This window comes from Polyodon spathula, chromosome 15 (assembly GCF_017654505.1).
Source record: "Polyodon spathula isolate WHYD16114869_AA chromosome 15, ASM1765450v1, whole genome shotgun sequence".
Taxonomy (NCBI): domain Eukaryota; kingdom Metazoa; phylum Chordata; class Actinopteri; order Acipenseriformes; family Polyodontidae; genus Polyodon; species Polyodon spathula.
This window is the reverse complement of record NC_054548.1, coordinates 3,108,237-3,127,697: the sequence shown is the minus strand read 5'-3', so window position 1 is coordinate 3,127,697 and position 19,461 is coordinate 3,108,237. Positions and strand designations below refer to the sequence as shown.

The 19,461-nt window shown below is 41.9% G+C and overlaps 1 protein-coding gene across 1 annotated transcript; it reads left to right on the top strand.

Moving 5' to 3' along the window:
* The first annotated feature begins 5,897 nt into the window (after window positions 1–5,897).
* Window positions 5,898–18,128, top strand: rp2 (RP2 activator of ARL3 GTPase). Its single transcript, XM_041272415.1, has 5 exons — window positions 5,898–6,156; window positions 7,900–8,565; window positions 14,801–14,915; window positions 15,930–16,015; window positions 17,076–18,128. Exons 1-5 carry the CDS (start codon window positions 6,043–6,045, stop codon window positions 17,157–17,159), a joined length of 1,065 nt encoding a protein of 354 aa, XP_041128349.1. The 5' UTR covers window positions 5,898–6,042; the 3' UTR covers window positions 17,160–18,128.
* The last annotated feature ends 1,333 nt before the right edge of the window (window positions 18,129–19,461 follow it).

Genomic DNA, 19,461 nt, shown 5'->3' with positions numbered 1-19,461 from the left:
GCAATGCAATCAAAGGGTTTCTGAAGCAATGCAATCAAACGGTTTTTTAATCAATGCAATCAAATGGTTTGTTAATCATTGTAATCAAAGGGTTTCTTAATCAATGCAATCAAAGGGTTTCTTAATCAATGCAATCAAAGGGTTCCTGAAGCAATGCAATCAAAGGGTTCCTGAAGCAATGCAATCAAAGGGTTTTTTAATCAATGCAATCAAAGGGTTTGTTAATCATTGTAATCAAAGGGTTTCTTAATCAATGCAATCAAAGGGTTTCTTAATCAATGCAATCAAAGGGTTCCTGAAGCAATGCAATCAAAGGGTTTGTTAATCAAAGGGTTTGTTAATCAATGCAATCAAAGGGTTTGTTAATCAATGCAATCAAATGGTTTGTTAATCAATGCAATCAAAGGGTTTGTTAATCATTGTAATCAAAGGGTTTCTTAATCAATGCAGCCAAAGAGTTCCTGAAGCAATGCAATCAAAGGGTTCCTGAAACAATGCAATCAAAGGGGTTTTTAATCAATGCAATCAAAGGGTTTGTTAATCATTGTAATCAAAGGGTTTCTTAATCAATGCAATCAAAGGGTTCCTGAAGCAATGCAATCAAAGGATTTTTTAATCAATGCAATCAAAGGGTTTGTTAATCATTGTAATTAAAGGGTTTCTTAATCAATGCAACCAAAGGGTTCCTGAAGCAATGCAATCAAAGGATTTTTTAATCAATGCAATCAAAGGGTTTGTTAATCAATGCAATCAAAGGGTTTCTGAAGCACTCGCCAGCTCTTTGTTTCTCAGTCTTGTATTTTAATGATGAATGTTCGTCTTTCAAAAAATAGCATTTAATTGAAAACTGGAGTGGATGCTTTGAAAATCCAACCCCCAGTCTTATACAAAGTGGATTAAAAGGTAAGTTTGAACTGAAGTTTCACAGTGTCACAGTCCTCAGAGTTGTTTTTATGGTAGCCAGTCACAGCGAGCAAATGTGCACCTCTCTTACAACCAGACTGGGGTGCATTGTAGCCCCACAATCATCAATGGTTTTTATAGGGTTATCACAGATTCATTACAGTGTAGTCCTTATCACCTGATTTATTAAATAAGAGTGTAAAATATTTGAAAAATGTATGGGAAACTACACTTTAACTGGCAATTTTCCTCAAACAAAACAAAAGCCAATACATGTGCAATATTCGTGTTTTGTGGGCTATCATAGCATGTTATTATTTGCATAGCATGTACAGCCTGTAGTATGGAGATGTAAACAGCAGAGGGCACTGTTAGACATGCTATGTCAACGCATCACAGTGTTTACACTCTTGTTCCTGAGCTCATTAAATGAATCGCACCACCCAGCAAGCAAAAGGCTCTCGTTTTGCACCGTTCTCTGAAAGCGTGCTGCAAGACTCCTGCACTATTATTCACTGTAGGTGGCAGTCAGCAGTATTTCTACTCACCACGGTCAGAGCCAGATTATCAGTGGCTAAGAGATATGGGCTTCCACCAGGGCACAGCGAGTGTGTACGATGCACCCCTCATGTGCCTGACACTGCAGTCTACACAAAACACCCAGGCTGCGTCACTTATCTGTCATACCACCTGTGCTATCTGTGACTGTCAGGCAGGGCTTGCTGTGCTGCTCTGCGCCCTGCTTTTAACAATGATTAACACCAATTGGTCTAAATTGAAGAACAGCTTTACCCAGGCATAAGAAAATGCAGTGGAATACCAGTACTCAATGATATCCGTGTGCATGTCACTAACATTCAGGGCTGCTTGTCACTAGTATTTTAACATCAAAAGTTTTGTTTTTCCTTTCACCAAAAATAAATAAATAAATAAATAAATGCTAATGCTTCTTCATGTTGTGTGCAGTGCTGTGTTGCCCTGCTGTCGAAGAGCAAATGCACTCACCATCTTAAACCCTGTACTCTATACAGGACAGTTTATAACCATTACTATTCAGGAGAGCAAGACAACACCGCCCAACTTAGATCATTTCAATATACAATATATTTAAAAGATTTTACACTGAACATAACAGTGAACGACAGCCCAGTCATGTGAACGACAGCCCGGGCATGTGAATGACAGCCCAGTCATGTGAACGACAGCCCGGTCATGTGAACGACAGCCTGGGCATGTGAACGACAGCCCAGTCATGTGAACGACAGCCCGGTCATGTGAACGACAGCCCAGTCATGTGACCGACAGCCCGGTCATGTGAAAGACAGCCCGGTCATGTGAACGACAGCCCGGGCATGTGAACGACAGCCCGGTCATGTGAACGACAGCCCGGGCATGTGAACGACAGCCCGGGCAAGTGGACGACCACCCGAGCATGTGAACAATCCTAACAATCCAAACAATGTGGGAATCCTGCGAGGTTAGCGAAGGAGCAACTCAAAAGCGGGACATGTGTGCTTGCATTCAAACCACATTCAAAGGTAGAAATGATCAACAGCTGAACCCTGCGCTGATCCCCTAGGCTATGTGTTTCAAGAAGACTTAAACTAGATTACAGTAATTCAATGTTTGCTTGTTTTTCCTAATCTATTTCTTTGCTCATTTGTGATTCACAGGACTAATGTCTCAATGAAAAAATTTCAATAGCATAATTCCTTAAAGCTGAAGGTATTGAAAGGGGTCTAGTATTGAAATGTGTTGTTCAGAGCAGGGTGCCTGGAAGAGGAAACACTGCTGAAGAGACAGTTCAAGCTTTTTAAACTCACATCACAATGCATTCTGGTACTTGTAGACCTGCTAGGCAAAAAGCAGCTGAGCCAATAGGACTTGGGTTTAAAAAACCTGTGTGTCCCAAACTGCCCTGATGAACCAGGAATCACAGGGTCTCCTTTAACGAGATTAAACACCTGTTCACACTCTAGGTGTCAACCCTTGATCTGTAATGCATGTAGATTGCATGTATTATTATTTCCATGGTCCTAAAACTGAGCTGCTTTTAAAACTCTTAAACATTGCAACTGCACAGCCCTTGGGGGCGGGGCTAGTGCAGCTCTTGGAATTGCTAATACCAGATTAACATGTGCTGTAGGGAAAAACTGCACGCTGTACAGTAACGTCACTTAACAACTAGCTTCTGTATCAAGAAGAGAAATACACCCCCTACTATCACTACTGCTGTGCACTGATTCATTTTACTACTGATATACTTGAGCAGCACAGACACAGGGACATCTTTTCATAGCATTTACTGCAGTCAAAGGTTTAAACCCATTCTCTTATCTCTCATTATTCCAGCTGGGGAATACATTTTCATTGTGAAGGGGAGGTGTTGAAGGCCAATGGACGTCCACATGACACACCCCCTATTACTCCATAAACCCTTATGCACTTGTCATGAAACCTAGCATTAACATTATTTAGGATACATTACAGAGAGTATCTATCCCTTCATCTTGGACCTCCTTACCTTAGGTAGCCCAAGATTAGTGCTAAGTGGGGTCTGCCAATAAAGTGTTCCTTTAATCTTAATTGAATACAAATATAGGAGTTCATTAAAGACTGGAGCAAACATGCCCTATAGTAACCAAGCAGTGTGGTAAGGGTAATGGTGCTGCTAATAGCAACACACTGAAAGAGCAAACTAGACTGAGAGTGTGTATGGAAGTTTATAGCTAGTAGCTGATAAATCAGTGCAGTACAGTACAGTGCACCTCAATGTGGACCCTCCCCTTTCACACAGAAACTGATACACCCAAAAATGGAAATGCTCCCCCCAATAATTAGCGGATGAGCTTGTGATATAAGGACCACGCTCATAGGACATCTTTGGAAATCCTTCATGCATAATCACCTGTCTGGTTGACAGCCAATGCTAGAAGAGCGATATGCTGTTTATTTCACTGAAGCCAGTTTTGAATTTTAGGAAATGGAAAGCCACAGCAAAAAGCTAATAATAGCTCCGATTTTCAGGAAAGGAAGGTTTAAGAGAAAAACATTAAAAACAATAGATTTGAGAAAAGACGTGTAACATGGGCTTGAATTTCTCCACAGACGCCATCTTGAGGCGCTGTGCATACCTCCCTGACTGACACATGCAGGATCATTTGAGAAGGACTGGGAATCACTTCAGGGGAACCGTAGTGACTGGAGGCCAGTCCTCTTCATGGGGACAGCGTCGAATCAGTGGGACAGTGACACTGGTAAACATGGAACCCATGAGATCAGGTACCAGTTTGAGAAGGACTGGGGATCACGTTAGGGGAACCACAGTGACTGGAGGCCAGTCCTCTTCATGGGGACAGTGTCGAATCAGTGGGATAGTGGCACTGGTAAACATGGAACCCATGAGATCAGGTATCAGTTTGTGGGAGAAGCAGCGACCATAGTGCTGGTGTGTGCTCACGGAGGATCTTGATGCTTCTCAAATGCACCACCAAGCGCCTGCTGTTTATACAGTCTCTACACCCCTTGTGTGCAAAGCTAGCTTCTGGCTTAGCGCTGAGTGTCAGCAACATCTTGTCCAGACAACTCTTGTTTGCACCAAGTTTTATTGACACTTTCTCAGGCAATAAAACATGTTTTACCTAATAGCAGCAGAGAAGAGCACACTGTGCACAGCTGCACTCATATGCAGCTATATTTTGGTTGCCGTTTTAACATTGAAATTTATTAAAACTGCTCAGCCACTCTGTATTCTAACCTGTATCACATCTGCAGTACATTCCAGTAGCTTCCCAATGCTTTAGAATTGATTTCAGCCCATATTCATTTCTGTTAATAACTAGTGGCCTCATTATTGTATCTAATGATAATGATTATGCTGTAAAAATGTGGCTTTTGATTATTGGAACCAATAACGGAAACTTCCACTTAAATTAAATTCCACTTCAATCCTTGCTGTGTATGCTTTTTCACACAGAGAGATACTTACTTAGATAATGTATTTCCCTTGCATCTGTGGAACTAACACGTGTTTTTAAAATGATTAGCTTGTTCTTTTACAGATCAGTATTAAGGGTCAGCAGTATATCCAAGCACAATGTATCTCAGGCTTAAGACAATGAACAGAGTCTGCAAAGCTAGGCTTCAAATATTATAGTTCTCTTTTCATGAGAAACTATTACAAACAAAAAAGATACTGTGCTCAGAAAACAATCTTGTAACAAGTGATTAGTCTAAGGACAGGCCTGTCACCCATCCTGTTCATTTATTCAAGAGATGCTGCTGTGTGAGTCTGTTGCTATGGAAACATGCCTACTGCTGCTGAAGCATGAACAGGAGAGAGCTCTGCCTGCATGTTCCGGGTGGTGAAACTTGAGACCTGTGGAAAAAGCTGTACATTGTTGTAGAATTTTTGGGAGCTGGTTGTTTTCTGAACAAGAGATTATTGCAAAATAGGGTTGAATATGGATTGTAATCTCACAACATGCAATCAAAGATTGCTTTCCTCAGAAACAGGGCAAACATTTGCATGGTCTTTATGGTAAGTGTTTTCTCCAGTGCAAAGGGACAGTTTTAAAAAAAAGGGTTTTGTTGATGTTATTGTAGTAATAAACCAAAAAGGAGTCAGATTGCAATGGAGCCAAGTGTTAATACATCTTCTGACCATATCTCACCCGACTGAACTACACCTGACTTTTTGGTTATTTGTTAGTTATTTTCTCCGACTCCCATAAAATGTGAATGAATGACAGCCAAAACGCTAATGAACAGGGATACATAACATCTGCAAAATGTTTTGCAGTCCCCCACCCCCGTCCCCCATGCAAAACATTGTGCGGAACTGGCACAATCAGGGGGCGGGGGATTACGTCCATGGATCTCTCAAGCTCTCGGTGTGATTGGTTGATTTCGCTGCTGTAATCTGTTGGGTGTTCCCAAGTGACGAATTGCCTGCTATTGATTGGCTGTCTCTTTGGGCGGAGAAACAGGAAGAGCTCGCGCAGTTCTATTACAGCCTTAAAAAAAAAAATTAGCAGACGTGAAGCTTCTGATTTTACTCACTGTGGGCAAGCCTGGCTTAGCTTATTATCTGCTATTTTATTTCGCATTTCAAATAGGAAGTCACTCCTGACAAAGAAAATGGGTTGCCTTTTCTCAAAGAAATCAAAAAGAAAACCCGAGAAAGAGCAAGAGGCGGCGGCCACTGCAAACGAAGAGGTACCAAAACAATACAGCTGGGACAAACGAGAGAAGGTGCGTACAGTGAGAAATATCCGCAATGCATTTATTATTATCATCATCATCATCATCATTATTGTTATTATTATTATTAGTAGTATTATATGATGGCAGCACGTATCGTATTTAAAACGCGGTGATCAATAATAAGTTGTTGTTTGGTGGATCTGTCTTTTGTAAACTGAACGATGTTCCTATGCGTGTAATGTTGAAATGGAGTCGTGGTTGAACGCTGTTTGCTGGGGCTGTGTTGTGTTAGCTACTCGGAAGCAGCCCAGCCCCTTTACTTTGCCCGTTTTCAGTTACATCACCCTCAAGCTTTCTTCCTCTTGTACTGGGATTAGTGTCGATATAAATAACTGCCGGCCATTCACTCAACACTCTTCGATCAGATGCGATTTCTGGGAGTAAAGTGAATGAGAATACTGTACAGGCACACACGTAGGGGTTCCGTGTCTCCGATTAGCACGGATTTAGTGTATTGTACAACGCGTTAACAAGGCGAATGTAACAATGGGAATAATGGAGTGATCCAGGCCTGCTGTCAGTGTTTCTGGAGCCTCCCCGGTATTTGAACGAATGCCACTCTGATTTAACAAGTTTGTCAGCTCTTTCTCTCGACCCATTTTTCGTGCTGCCGCAGAAATGCTGTCGGAGCGGTTGGCGAACATGTGCAAAATATGACATTCAATCCTCTGTATGCAAGTTGTGTGTTACTTATTTTTGTTTAACCCCGTTTACATTACAGTGATCTGCACACACACTACTTCTAATCGTGTACTATGACTGCTGCAAGAAAGATGCAATATTCGATGCGTAGATTTTCATTTTTGGTTCGGAAGTTTCCCAAACCTGTTCCCGTGTCAGATCTTGGCTTCAGGACAGTTCGTTCATGTGGGCTATATTGCAATTTTAAATGATCTTGAACAGGAAACTAAAGACCCAATTAAAAATAAATAATTAATAGTAAAAAACAAACAAAATAAAAAATATCTTTGTAGATCGTGAATGTTCCACACCCGGAATCATTAGTGACTAACAGACGGGCATGGTAACACGTTGAAAACGAAGCCCAGGAAGTTACTGAACACTGGTGTAACGAGCAAGGACTCGCGGGACTAGCCTATACTCAGAGATATAACAGACATTATGCAACTCTGGCTCATCCTGGTCAGTGTTGGTATTGTGTACAGAGGATTAATCATGTGCCTCCTGCATTGACTAAGGCCCTGTGTAAAAACAAAAACAAAAAAAACAACAACAAAACAAGATTTAAAATAAGAGCAGTTGCCAAAAGCGTGGATATGGATATCTAAGAGTAAAATCAAGTACAAGATACAGTGAATAGCTATAATTAAGAGCAGTGCTAAAATACCGCAAGGTATGGAGCAGGTCAATGCAAGTACTGGTACAATTGGGTGCCATATATCCCAGTATAGTGGAGAGTTGTGAGGTGTACAGATGCTGTTTGAGAAGGTGTGTCTTGAGGAGATGCCAGAAGGTTGTCAGGGACGGAGCAGTCTGCTTTCTTCTTAAAAAAAAAAAAAAAAAAAAAAAAAAAAAAAAACTACTAGCTACTGGTGTGCAGCACGTTGACTCAAAGCATTGGGCTGCCTTGCAGAGCAATGCTCATTTGCGAATGATTTTAATAAGAAGATTATTTTTAGTGTGTATTCAAGCACTCGTTTAGTCTATACTATAAATATTTCATGAGAATACAGGTGAGAGTAATTGTGTTCTTTGCTTGTTTGTTTTCAGGTTGATCCAAAAGACTACATGCTGACCGGCCTCAAGGATGAAACTGTAGGTCGTTTGCCTGGCACGCTCAATGGACAACAGTTTGCAATTCAAGACTGTGAGAACTGTAACATTTACATATTTGATCACTCGGCCACCATCACCATTGACGACTGCACCAGCTGCAGGTTATTCCTGGGGCCTGTCAAGGGCAGTGTGTTTTTCCGAGACTGCAAGGACTGCAAGTGCGTGGTGGCGTGCCAGCAGTTCCGCACCAGGGACTGCAAGAAGATGGAGGTGTTCCTCAGCTGCGCCACCCAGCCCATCATCGAGTCCTCCAGCGGCATGAGGTTCGGCTGCTTCCAGTACTACTACCCTGAGCTCGCCTTCCAGTTCAAAGATGCCAACTTGAGCATTTTCAACAACAACTGGAGCAACATTCATGACTTTACACCCGTGTCCGGGGAAACAAACTGGAGCCTGCTGCCCGAGGACACCGCGGTGCAGGACTGCGTCCCCCTGCCTGACACGGACGGGTTCAAATCGGTGAGGGTCTCCACAGAGGCCAGCAGGAGCATCGTCCCAATAACCAGCGGCCAGCGGAGGAAGAACAGCGATGAGTCCTGCCTCTTTGTGTTCTTTGCTGGTGATTATACCACAGCTAATGCAAGGAAACTGACCGATGAGGTGAGGAAACACGGATCTTGCATACTGCACATACACATTGTATGAGGTGAGGAAACACGGACCTTGCATACTGCACATGCACATTGTATGAGGTGAGGAAACACGGACCTTGCATACTGCACATGCACATTGTATGAGGTGAGGAAACACGGACCTTGCATACTGCACATGCACATTGTATGAGGTGAGGAAACACGGACCTTGCATACTGCACATGCACATTGTATGAGGTGAGGAAACACGGACCTTGCATACTGCACATGCACATTGTATGAGGTGAGGAAACACGGACCTTGCATACTGCACATGCACATTGTATGAGGTGAGGAAACACGGACCTTGCATACTGCACATGCACATTGTATGAGGTGAGGAAACACGGACCTTGCATACTGCACATGCACATTGTATGAGGTGAGGAAACACGGACCTTGCATACTGCACATGCACATTGTATGAGGTGAGGAAACACGGACCTTGCATACTGCACATGCACATTGTATGAGGTGAGGAAACACGGATCTTGCATACTGCACATGCACATTGTATGAGGTGAGGAAACACGGATCTTGCATACTGCACATACACATTGTTTTCCTATAGTACAGGTGCACTGCAGTGACGTATGGAAGAGCAGAACCGCATTAGAACAGCACTGTTTGTAATAACATCCGGACAAGGGGAATTCAGCATTCTGTACAAATGCTGCAATTGAGCTCAGGCTTTTTGACAGCTGTATTAAGCACTTGTGATTGGTATAATATGGTGGGTAACATAAGAATGAAAGGATAAAGGGTGTTCTCTGTATTTTACCACACAGTCTGTCAGCCTGTGCAGTGCTTTGAAATGTCATCTCAGTGTATTAAGTGTTCTCATATTGGTTCCCTGTGCTATTTTTTGCTCATGTTTAGAAACCATTAAATCAGAAGAAGTCTGTATTACCCCCGTAGACCTCACCTGACACTGACTTTGCAAGCTAAGCACAGCAAAGTACTCCATTGAGTGTGATATGGGGAAGTAGCTTCAGCTGGTCGGTGTTCCTTTTGTTCAACTGTTTAAACAGAAGAGCTGAGTAGTTGGTATAAGGAACAGGAAGCAGGGGAGGCTACTACTACAGTCTATCAAGAGACGTGGTGTTCCTATGATAATGACATCAATGTGAAATACTACATTGTACAGTTAGATGTTCTGTGCTTGAGTACTGAAAATAAAACCATGCCCCACCCCCCCACCACACTCTCCAGGTATCTATCACACAGTTGCATGAGAGTTACAACAGGCTGAAGTGAGGACAGGTTCTTCTGCAGTTTCTCACTACTTGCTATAACTCAGAAAACTAGATTTACTGCATGCAAGTTGGACAGGAAGCCACACCTTTTGCACACTGCCATTGTTTTAGTGTAGGGACTTTACAGTGGTGTCTTTATTTTTAGGTTGCATTTAGCTGACAACGAACATCTCAATTATTACAGCAAGTGACTTTAAATGTCATTAAAGTGAGTGCTTGTAGGCGTAGAAGTTTAACAAAACAGAGCTCACCTTTGTTTTGTTTAGTTAGTTTGAATAATTTCTTTAGGCTTGTATATACAATTTGAGCACTGCAATTATTGCTTATTTCCTGAGTAAATGTAAACAACACATCCCCTTAAGCATGGCCTCCTGACCACAACGAGAGCCACGGTGTCATGTGCAAATTGGTCAGGAGGGTGTGTACCATAGCGACGACAGACAGACAGACAGACAGACAGACAGACAGACGAAACATCACTTCAGTCACGAAAGGACCTTCGCAGAGCTCATGCTGTAAAAAAAACAAACAAACAAAAAAAACAAAAAAACCCCCCCAAAAAACAAAAAAACCAAACTTCTGTACTAAATCCATGTTACAGTAATGTATTTTAACTTTCATTTGTTTGGGATGTACAAGGAATAGTTTTTTTTTTTTTTTAGTAGTCGCCAGTTATTTTTTATGTAGAGCAGGTATGATCCTGCATCACACAGAGGGCTGGGTGCACACTGCACAGGCTGTACAGTAGCCTGTTCCTATCAGAGGGCTGGGTGCACATGCACACACTGTACAGTAGCCTGTTCCTATCAGAGGGCTGGGTGCACATGCACACGCTGTACAGTAGCCTGTTCCTATCAGAGGGCTGGGTGCACATGCACACTCTGTACAGTAGCCTGTTCCTATCAGAGGGCTGGGTGCACACTGCACAGGCTGTACAGTAGCCTGTTCCTATCAGAGGGCTGGGTGCACATGCACACGCTGTACAGTAGCCTGTTCCTATCAGAGGGCTGGGTGCACACTGCACACGCTGTACAGTAGCCTGTTCCTATCAGAGGGCTGGGTGCACACTGCACACGCTGTACAGTAGCCTGTTCCTATCAGAGGGCTGGGTGCACACTGCACACGCTGTACAGTAGCCTGTTCCTATCAGAGGGCTGGGTGCACACTGCACACGCTGTACAGTAGCCTGTTCCTATCAGAGGGCTGGGTGCACATGCTGTACAGTAGCCTGTTCCTATCAGAGGTCTGGGTGCACACTGCACATGCTGTACAGTAGCCTGTTCCTATCAGAGGGCTGGGTGCACATGCACACGCTGTACAGTAGCCTGTTCCTATCAGAGGGCTGGGTGCACACTGCACACGCTGTACAGTAGCCTGTTCCTATCAGAGGGCTGGGTGCACACTGCACACGCTGTACAGTAGCCTGTTCCTATCAGAGGGCTGGGTGTGCACATGCTGTACAGTAGCCTGTTCCTATCAGAGGGCTGGGTGCACATGCTGTACAGTAGCCTGTTCCTATCAGAGGTCTGGGTGCACACTGCTGTACAGTAGCCTGTTCCTATCAGAGGGCTGGGTGCACATGCACACGCTGTACAGTAGCCTGTTCCTATCAGAGGGCTGGGTGCACATGCTGTACAGTAGCCTGTTCCTATCAGAGGTCTGGGTGCACACTGCACACTCTGTACAATAGCCTGTTCCTATCAGAGGGCTTGGTGCACACGCTGTACAGTAGCCTGTTCCTATCAGAGGGCTGGGTGCACATGCACACGCTGTACAGTAGCCTGTTCCTATCAGAGGTCTGGGTGCACACTGCACAGGCTGTACAGTAGCCTGTTCCTAACAGAGGGCTGGGTGCACATGCACACGCTGTACAGTAGCCTGTTCCTGTCAGAGGGCTGGGTGCACACTGCACACGCTGTACAGTAGCCTGTTCCTAACAGAGGGCTGGGTGCACATGCACACGCTGTACAGTAGCCTGTTCCTATCAGAGGGCTGGGTGCACATGCTGTACAGTAGCCTGTTCCTATCAGAGGGCTGGGTGCACATGCACACGCTGTACAGTAGCCTGTTCCTATCAGAGGGCTGGGTGCACATGCTGTACAGTAGCCTGTTTCAGAGGTCTGGGTGCACACTGGCTGTACAGTAGCCTGTTCCTATCAGAGGGCTGGGTGCACATGCACACGCTGTACAGTAGCCTGTTCCTATCAGAGGGCTGGGTGCACATGCTGTACAGTAGCCTGTTTCAGAGGTCTGGGTGCACACTGCACACGCTGTACAGTAGCCTGTTCCTATCAGAGGGCTGGGTGCACACTGCACACGCTGTACAGTAGCCTGTTCCTATCAGAGGGCTGGGTGCACACGCTGTACAGTAGCCTGTTCCTATCAGTGGGCTGGGTGCACACTGCACACGCTGTACAGTAGCCTGTTCCTATCAGAGGGCTGGGTGCACATGCACACACTGTACAGTAGCCTGTTCCTATCAGAGGGCTGGGTGCACACTGCACACGCTGTACAGTAGCCTGTTCCTATCAAAGAGCTGGGTGCACACTGCACACACTGTACCTATCCGATGAAGATTTTGGTGTCCTGCTACACTATGTCCCCCTGTCTTGTTAATGATTTCCATAATGCAGTAGGTACTTCGGGCCCCACCACTGCTTCTTAACCTTGTATCTCAAACCGCTTGAGAATCAAACAGACTTTCTGTTTAATAATGGAAACTCTTTGGGCTCAGTGAACAGCACCTTTCATTCTGACCTGCAGCCTAATATTGCAAACGATTTGTGGTCATACTGTGGGACCTGTTGGTTTCCATAGACCATTATCTCTTCTGCACGACATGGTAAGTGCAGAGTCTCTCAGAAATGTACACTTTGCACCTGGAAACTAAAGTATACATAATAATATGTGTTAATCTGCATAAACAACCAGGCATGTTAAAGGATTTCAATGAAAAGCTTGATGTGTGTATTTCTAGTTGTGCATCTCTACTCAGTGGTGGTCTTAGCGTAAGCTTTGGGAGTAAAACGCTGATGCTACCGTGGTTTTTGTTATTGGTATTGTGTAATAAAAATGGTTTTGTGGCCATTCCAATAAGCCCCAGGGATGCTTAGTTTAATGTATTCAAGAACAATTTATTGAATTGTTTTTATTATTTTTAGTTTTGTTTGTGTTGTTGAGCACTGGACAAGACATGTTGAACAAGGCATTATATTTATATTTTCCAAAAACATATGCTAGAACACAGTCCAGTTTGGCTTGATGTACTGTGCACATCCATATACAGTACATGCTTAGTGTACATACTATAAGACAACACTGGGTTAGATTTACATTGATGACTCCCTACTGCTGGGTTAGGAAGGGGGTTACTTCACTGTGCTATTAAAACATTTAAGATTGTTGTAGTTTTTCTTACAGAACATCTAGTGGTTTTGAGGCACTCAATTATTCCTCATTTTAGCAGCTGCACTAAAATGATTGCCTGTAGTTAAGGATTCCTCATCACCCTGATTTGATATCTGATTGCAGAAAGCATTGAGAAACTTGCACAGTTACTGAGATGATTATTTTTAAGATATAACTGTGCTGTGTGTATTTTTAAAGGTAGTGTTGGGAGCACGGTTCATCACTGAGCCTTGTGTGCCATAGTGTACTCTGGGTTCCAGTCTGTATTGTAGTGCAGAGTTGTCAAGAGAACAAAGTTTGATAGTGTGTCATTACAGTGTTCACATCGTTTACCCACAAAAATAAATAGGCAAACAATAGTTCATGGGGCAGGAGCCCAGGTCATAAGAATAGCTTGTTAGATCATAGATTGGGTTAGCAGAGGAGAGACCTCTAGAGAAAACATATAAAAGGGTTATCTTGCTTGATGAGGAGAGTTGTGGCCTCCAAGACAGCATCCCTCGAGGATGGAATAAGCAGCGGGAAACCTGAAAATGAAAGGACAGAAGAGTAGTTACCCTGGCTATTGGAGAGCTGCTCACGGTGGGAACAGAGAGCCTCCCTCACGGAATCTGAAAAAAGGTAGACGATAGAAAGGTTAGTTAGGACATTGACCAGTAAGCACGTAGAAGGCAAAGTCCTGAGCAGATAATAGGAAGAAAGAACTGAGCCTCTGTTTCTGAGGGAAGGAATAGGTCATGAGCATGAGAACCCCCTTTATCCGAAGCCTGACTCGAGGTAGGGCAGTGAGATCACTTGCCCCCCAGCGGGGATTGATGGCAGAGGCACGTGGTACAAAAGGAGGAGAATAGAAAAGCAAAACACTTGATAAAGGAGATAGATGTGAATAAGCTTTAAATAGGGAGTAGATGATGATTGACAGGAGCCGAACATTAGAAGAGCCCTAGCTCCCACCTCCGAACCTCATATAAAGTTTAACATTAAAGTTCTATTGAATTCTAGTCTGGCACGCACTAGGAACTGAAACTGCTTTCATTTAATCTGATTTTTATCAGAAACATAATGGGCTTCAGCAGCTTTCAGTGTTCAACAATATTCACAGATGATGCAATTCCATTCTGCAGATAAGCTTCAGAAGGCTTCTGTACCACTACTGTCTGCTTCAGTTGTCACTTGCTCTGTTGCAGAGAAAAACCAAACCGCTTTCCCTGAAGCTCGCCTTTGTTTAATGCATTTTGCCGGCGCTCCTAGAATATGCACTTTGGAGTTTTGTTCTAGTGCCAGCTCTTAGGAACTGGTTTGCTGTTTCCTACAATAATGAGTAGCGATGCTTTAACTTTTCTTTGCATTACATAAATAGTCCAGGTACAGTAGTTTTGTTAGGCTGGGTAGTCCAAGATTAGGGTTAGAAAGTAGATTACTTGAAAATAAATAGATATTTTTAATGTATAATGTTTGCACATAACAAATCTGTGTGAAATCTGTCATCAAAATGGTGTACACAAAATGTATTCAGTTTCTTTTCTTTTTCCCTTAAAGATGGTTGGAAAAGGCTTTATTCTTGTGCAAACTAAAGAGGTTTCAATGCGACCAGAAGATGCCAACAGAGTATTTCAGCAGAATGCAGAAGGCTTCACCTCTTTGATTGAAAAAGGTACAGCAACACAAACTACGTCTGATTTCAGCTTTACATTTCTTACTGCATTACCTAAAAGAACTGGGTAAACTAGTAAAGGCTGGAGTTGCAATTAAAGGGCACAGGAAGTAGCTTCATCTCACTCCAGCAGTGTGATTTATTCACTTTTGTGATGTTTGTATTGAGGTGTCAGCCTGTGTTCAGGAGATGATTTTGAATTGTAGTTGCCAGATTCTGACAGTAAATAAATGATGAAAATGTAATTGTCAGATACTTCCTCTTGAATGGGGTATTAACCAAGGCATCAAAAGACAAGCGTTCTCATACGCACTATACATGGTGTCCTTAATAAAACCGGAATACCTGTCAGATTCTACCCAAATGAAGTCTTACAGTCAGAAGTCCCTTCACTTTTAAATAGCAAATATATTGCAAGCCGCCTTGATTTCCAGTAGACTTCTGTTTTTCAGGAATTCTTTATTTAACACTGAATCTGGTGAAGGCCAGTTATCCTGCTACCACAGTGTCGTCTGTTTTCACAGACCCTGGTTAGCTCTCGTCTTGGACTGTCTTACCTGAGATAACATTAGTCCAATGTTAGTGCTGTTCAAGGTCTGTGAAACCGGCCATGCAGTTTCAAGGTCTGTGAAACAGGCCGTGTAGTTTCAAGGTCTGTGAAACCGGCCATGTAGTTTCAACCCCTGTGCTTCCAGTAACACCTAATTTACTGCACTTTTACGGCAGGTGGGTTAATCTCCTGCTGCACAGGAAGTGAACCTGTGTTCTTTTTCTTTGTATTTGCATTATTGATATTAGTTGACGTGAAAGAATCTTTGAGTGTTAAAGAACGTCTGTATAGAAGGAACAGCTCTTCCGGGCTGACGGATTTCATGAGCAATTTGAGCATTTCTGTAGTCGTGTGAAGCAGACTGGTTGATTGGTTCATTCTAATTCTGTATTTAGCCATGCTGCTGCTGTAGTGTATTCTGCTACTTGTTTGTACATTTTGTGTTTGTGATGCTGTTTTTGCAGGTCCCGTTGTAGCTTTGGAGTTTAACGGAGAGGGGGCAGTGGAGGCATGCCGCAGTGTGGCAAGCGATGTCTTCAGCAGCGCCAAGGTAAAACTGACTGATTATGTTGGGAGATCCTGGAAATGGAACTCATTTAGCCAGTGGATGAGTCTCTGTGGCTATTGCAGTCAGATCTCCACATGTGAGGGTGTTGCCTACAGACTCATGAGGGGGTGCAGTACTCTTCTACATCTGTAACGCACAAACAAACTTTTTCTACTTCCTTGTTTTTCTGTTAATCAATTTGTAGGTCAATTGTAATTCTGGAGTACATCTGTTTCAGTTTAAAGCACTGCGATTATTAATCTTGATTACTGCTCATAAACTGGCTTTATTGCTATTTCTGTATTTGTTTAAACATTTGCAATATGGGAAGTTCAGTTGCTGATAACATTTTAGCATCTTATCAGGGAGCAGGTAATGTTGATACAGAGGAGCTGTAAAATTGAATACTGTACCTAAAAATAATAATACAAAAGGTACAAATAACAGTCTGTTTTAATGCTAAAATTTAAATAACGTATTACAGCCCATACTGTAATAGCACTGACTATTTCATAGATGTACCGTACCTGCAACATTTGTGATTAGAAACTTAGAGAGAAATCACATGGCTTGTTGCCAGATTGCACAGTCAGGTTGACTTTGATTTTAGGCAGATTAGACATACAGATCATGCCGGATTCAAGCACAGATCGTCATCCTGATTGATGTTGATTTTAGGCAGACTAGATAGACATACAGATCATGCTGGATTCCAGAATAGACCGTCAGTCAGATTGACGTTGATTTTAGGCAGACTAGACATACAGATCATGCTGGATTCCAGAATAGACCGTCAGTCAGATTAACGTTGATTTTAGGCAAGACTAGACTTGCAGATCATGCCGGATTCCAGAATAGACCGTTTTTGCATTATAGAGGGGATCTCAACCATGCATTACAGCAAATAATGCAGCATGCTGGTTTGTGGAGGGGCTGGATTAGACCGGTTTTACTGGACATGATAAGATTGCTTGTGTAGAGGTCATGTTACAAAAAGAACTGAGTTACACAAGTCAAGTAGTTGTGAACCCCCAGTTTACATTGCTGCCATTTCCCCCCTCAGGTCTATGTGTCTGAAAACAAGGCTTCAGCTTGCAGAGATGTGGACAATTTCTTCAACTTTGCAGATATGCAGATGGGAATTTAAGATCACATGAAAAATAAAATGGTTACATCATCTCTCAAATTCGTTTCTTTTAAACTTATGAAATTTAGTTTTCTAAGTCTTTTCTAACACTAGCAGTATTGTGTGTTTTACTTGTATTATTATTTGGAGCTTAACACTTTTTTTGTTGTTTTCTAAAGAAATTTGATTGTGATAAATAAAAATAACCAAAGCATTGCATAATGTGTAGCAAGGCGTTGGTCGTCTGTGTTTAACTGCACTATTTATTTGATAGCTGGGTTGCCAAGGGTTATCTCTGCGTAAAGAATGTCATTTCTGTGCATGGATTGTGTTTTGTATTTCATTCCGTTGTACAGTTCTTTTGACATGTCCCTATATGTCTTGCATTATTAATGTACGTTTCTTTTAATAGATGGGACAAAAAACATGTATTTCTTCTTTCTTATGAACAAACTGTTCCTCGTCTTTTTTTTTTTTAAAACAATTAAAATGTCTATTTTTCACAAATTTATTATTTTAAAAAAAAAATCAATAAATCCAAATTTTGTAGTAGCTTTTGTAGTATTATATTATAATGTAATATTCAATCATTAGTGAATGGAAATGTAAAGGCAGTGTCCTTGTAAGAAACATTTTGACTTATTTCTACTGGGATCCATTTCCATTTGTCTTCATTCCATAAAATGGCTTGTTTTGTTGACTACAACAGAGTTTGTATAGTGAATGTAAGTAAATAACAATAATGTATATTGTTAGCTCTGAATCCGTTTTGATGTGGAAAGTTTGAACCTGTGAATTACTAAGGGTAGTTAAAGAGCAACACGTGCCCTGTGGAATATCATGGTTATCTGTCAGTTCTGTTTATTTGGGGTTTTTTTGCTCAGATTCACAGTGTTTGTCATTTTCTTTTTCAGTCATTTACATCCTGGTGACTTTTTAAAACTCAGCAGTTTTAAATAAAGCAGTTGCCTAAAAGGGCTCTGAACATGCCTTCTGTAATCCCAGATTGAAACCATTAACCTGCACGCTGCCCCACTTGCAAAGTACCACCTTTATTACAGTGCTGCTGTGTTTGTATTAGTATTTCAAACATCCACTACAGCAGCAAGTCACATTTCTATAGTGCCTTTCATCACAAGGATCCCAAGGCACGTCACACAAACACACACAAATGAACTGTTCAACCATTCCATTAAAAACAGTAATACAGAATTTGATAGAACACAATGTGTTTTTTAATTGAAAAAAATAAAAAATCTAGTTTGTAGAAATAGAACAATTAAAAGTCTAAAACAAATATTTTATTAAATTGTAACAAACGAAAAGAAAATGTTTTGATTGTAAAATAGTAAAACCAAGATGGAAAAGCTGTTTTGTAAGTCCCAGCTTCCCTGACGGAGCGTTCCGTAATGTAGGAGCTTTACAAGAAGCTAGGGGCAGAGTGTTTGTTACGATCTGGAGCAGCAGAGAAGGCATGTTTAACAGCCTTTGAGGCCACTGAGGTGTTTTACACATTAAAATGATACACAGCGTGGCTCTAAACAGCAGCAGACGCACACTGGGTAAGAGAACGGGGAGGTTTCATACTCGCACAAGGCTGCTCTTACACATGCTTGCTTTAAACAAATCTTTTCCAGGTTCTCTGGCAGGCGAGGCTTGTAGTCTTATATTAAACAGATCAAATAGAGGGATTCAACTTTAGTTTGCAAAATATGCTCTTTCTGCAGGTTGTACTGATTTATGACTTTGTGGGGAATAGATGTGGTGGGATACAGAATGTAAATTACACTAGTAAGTGAATAATTTAATTAAATAATAATAAAAAAAAAAAAATACTGTAGTTTGATATTGCCCTTGAAAAGCCAGGCTGACCTGTTTATATGGCTAACTTGTGAAGTGCCAGTCTAGGTCTGGGGGTGTGGATTAAATGCGCTACACTTTCTATTTTCCTTCTAAAGGGCTTTGCTCGAGTATAAATCATTTTATATCTTTTTTTTTTTTTTAAATGGCTGAACAAAGTTGTGATCAACTTTTTGCTTAATTTGTTGTTTTGAGTAAGTTTGTCTGTATACCTTTGTAAGCAAGCTAATCCAGTGCTTCTTGGAATGACATTTTGTATATTTTAAGTGCTACATATTTTGTATATGATTTTATTTTGTAGCATTGGTTGTAAATTGTGATTCACAGTAAACATTTCTGAACTGATTATGTAAATTGTTTTACATGTCTATTGAAAAATCTTTTTGTTTCATCTAAAGTGTTACACTCCCTTCCCTGCCTGTCACCTCAAGCAAAATGCATACAATTATAGCATACAAATGCA

Bases quoted from the DNA above. Each gene is read 5' to 3' on its own strand.
- rp2 (XM_041272415.1), top strand. From the start codon at position 6,043: ATGGGTTGCCTTTTCTCAAAGAAATCAAAAAGAAAACCCGAGAAAGAG. The intron at 8,566-14,800 runs GTGAGGAAACAC...TTTCCCTTAAAG, and splicing joins CAAGGAAACTGACCGATGAG to ATGGTTGGAAAAGGCTTTAT. The intron at 16,016-17,075 runs GTAAAACTGACT...TTCCCCCCTCAG, and splicing joins ATGTCTTCAGCAGCGCCAAG to GTCTATGTGTCTGAAAACAA.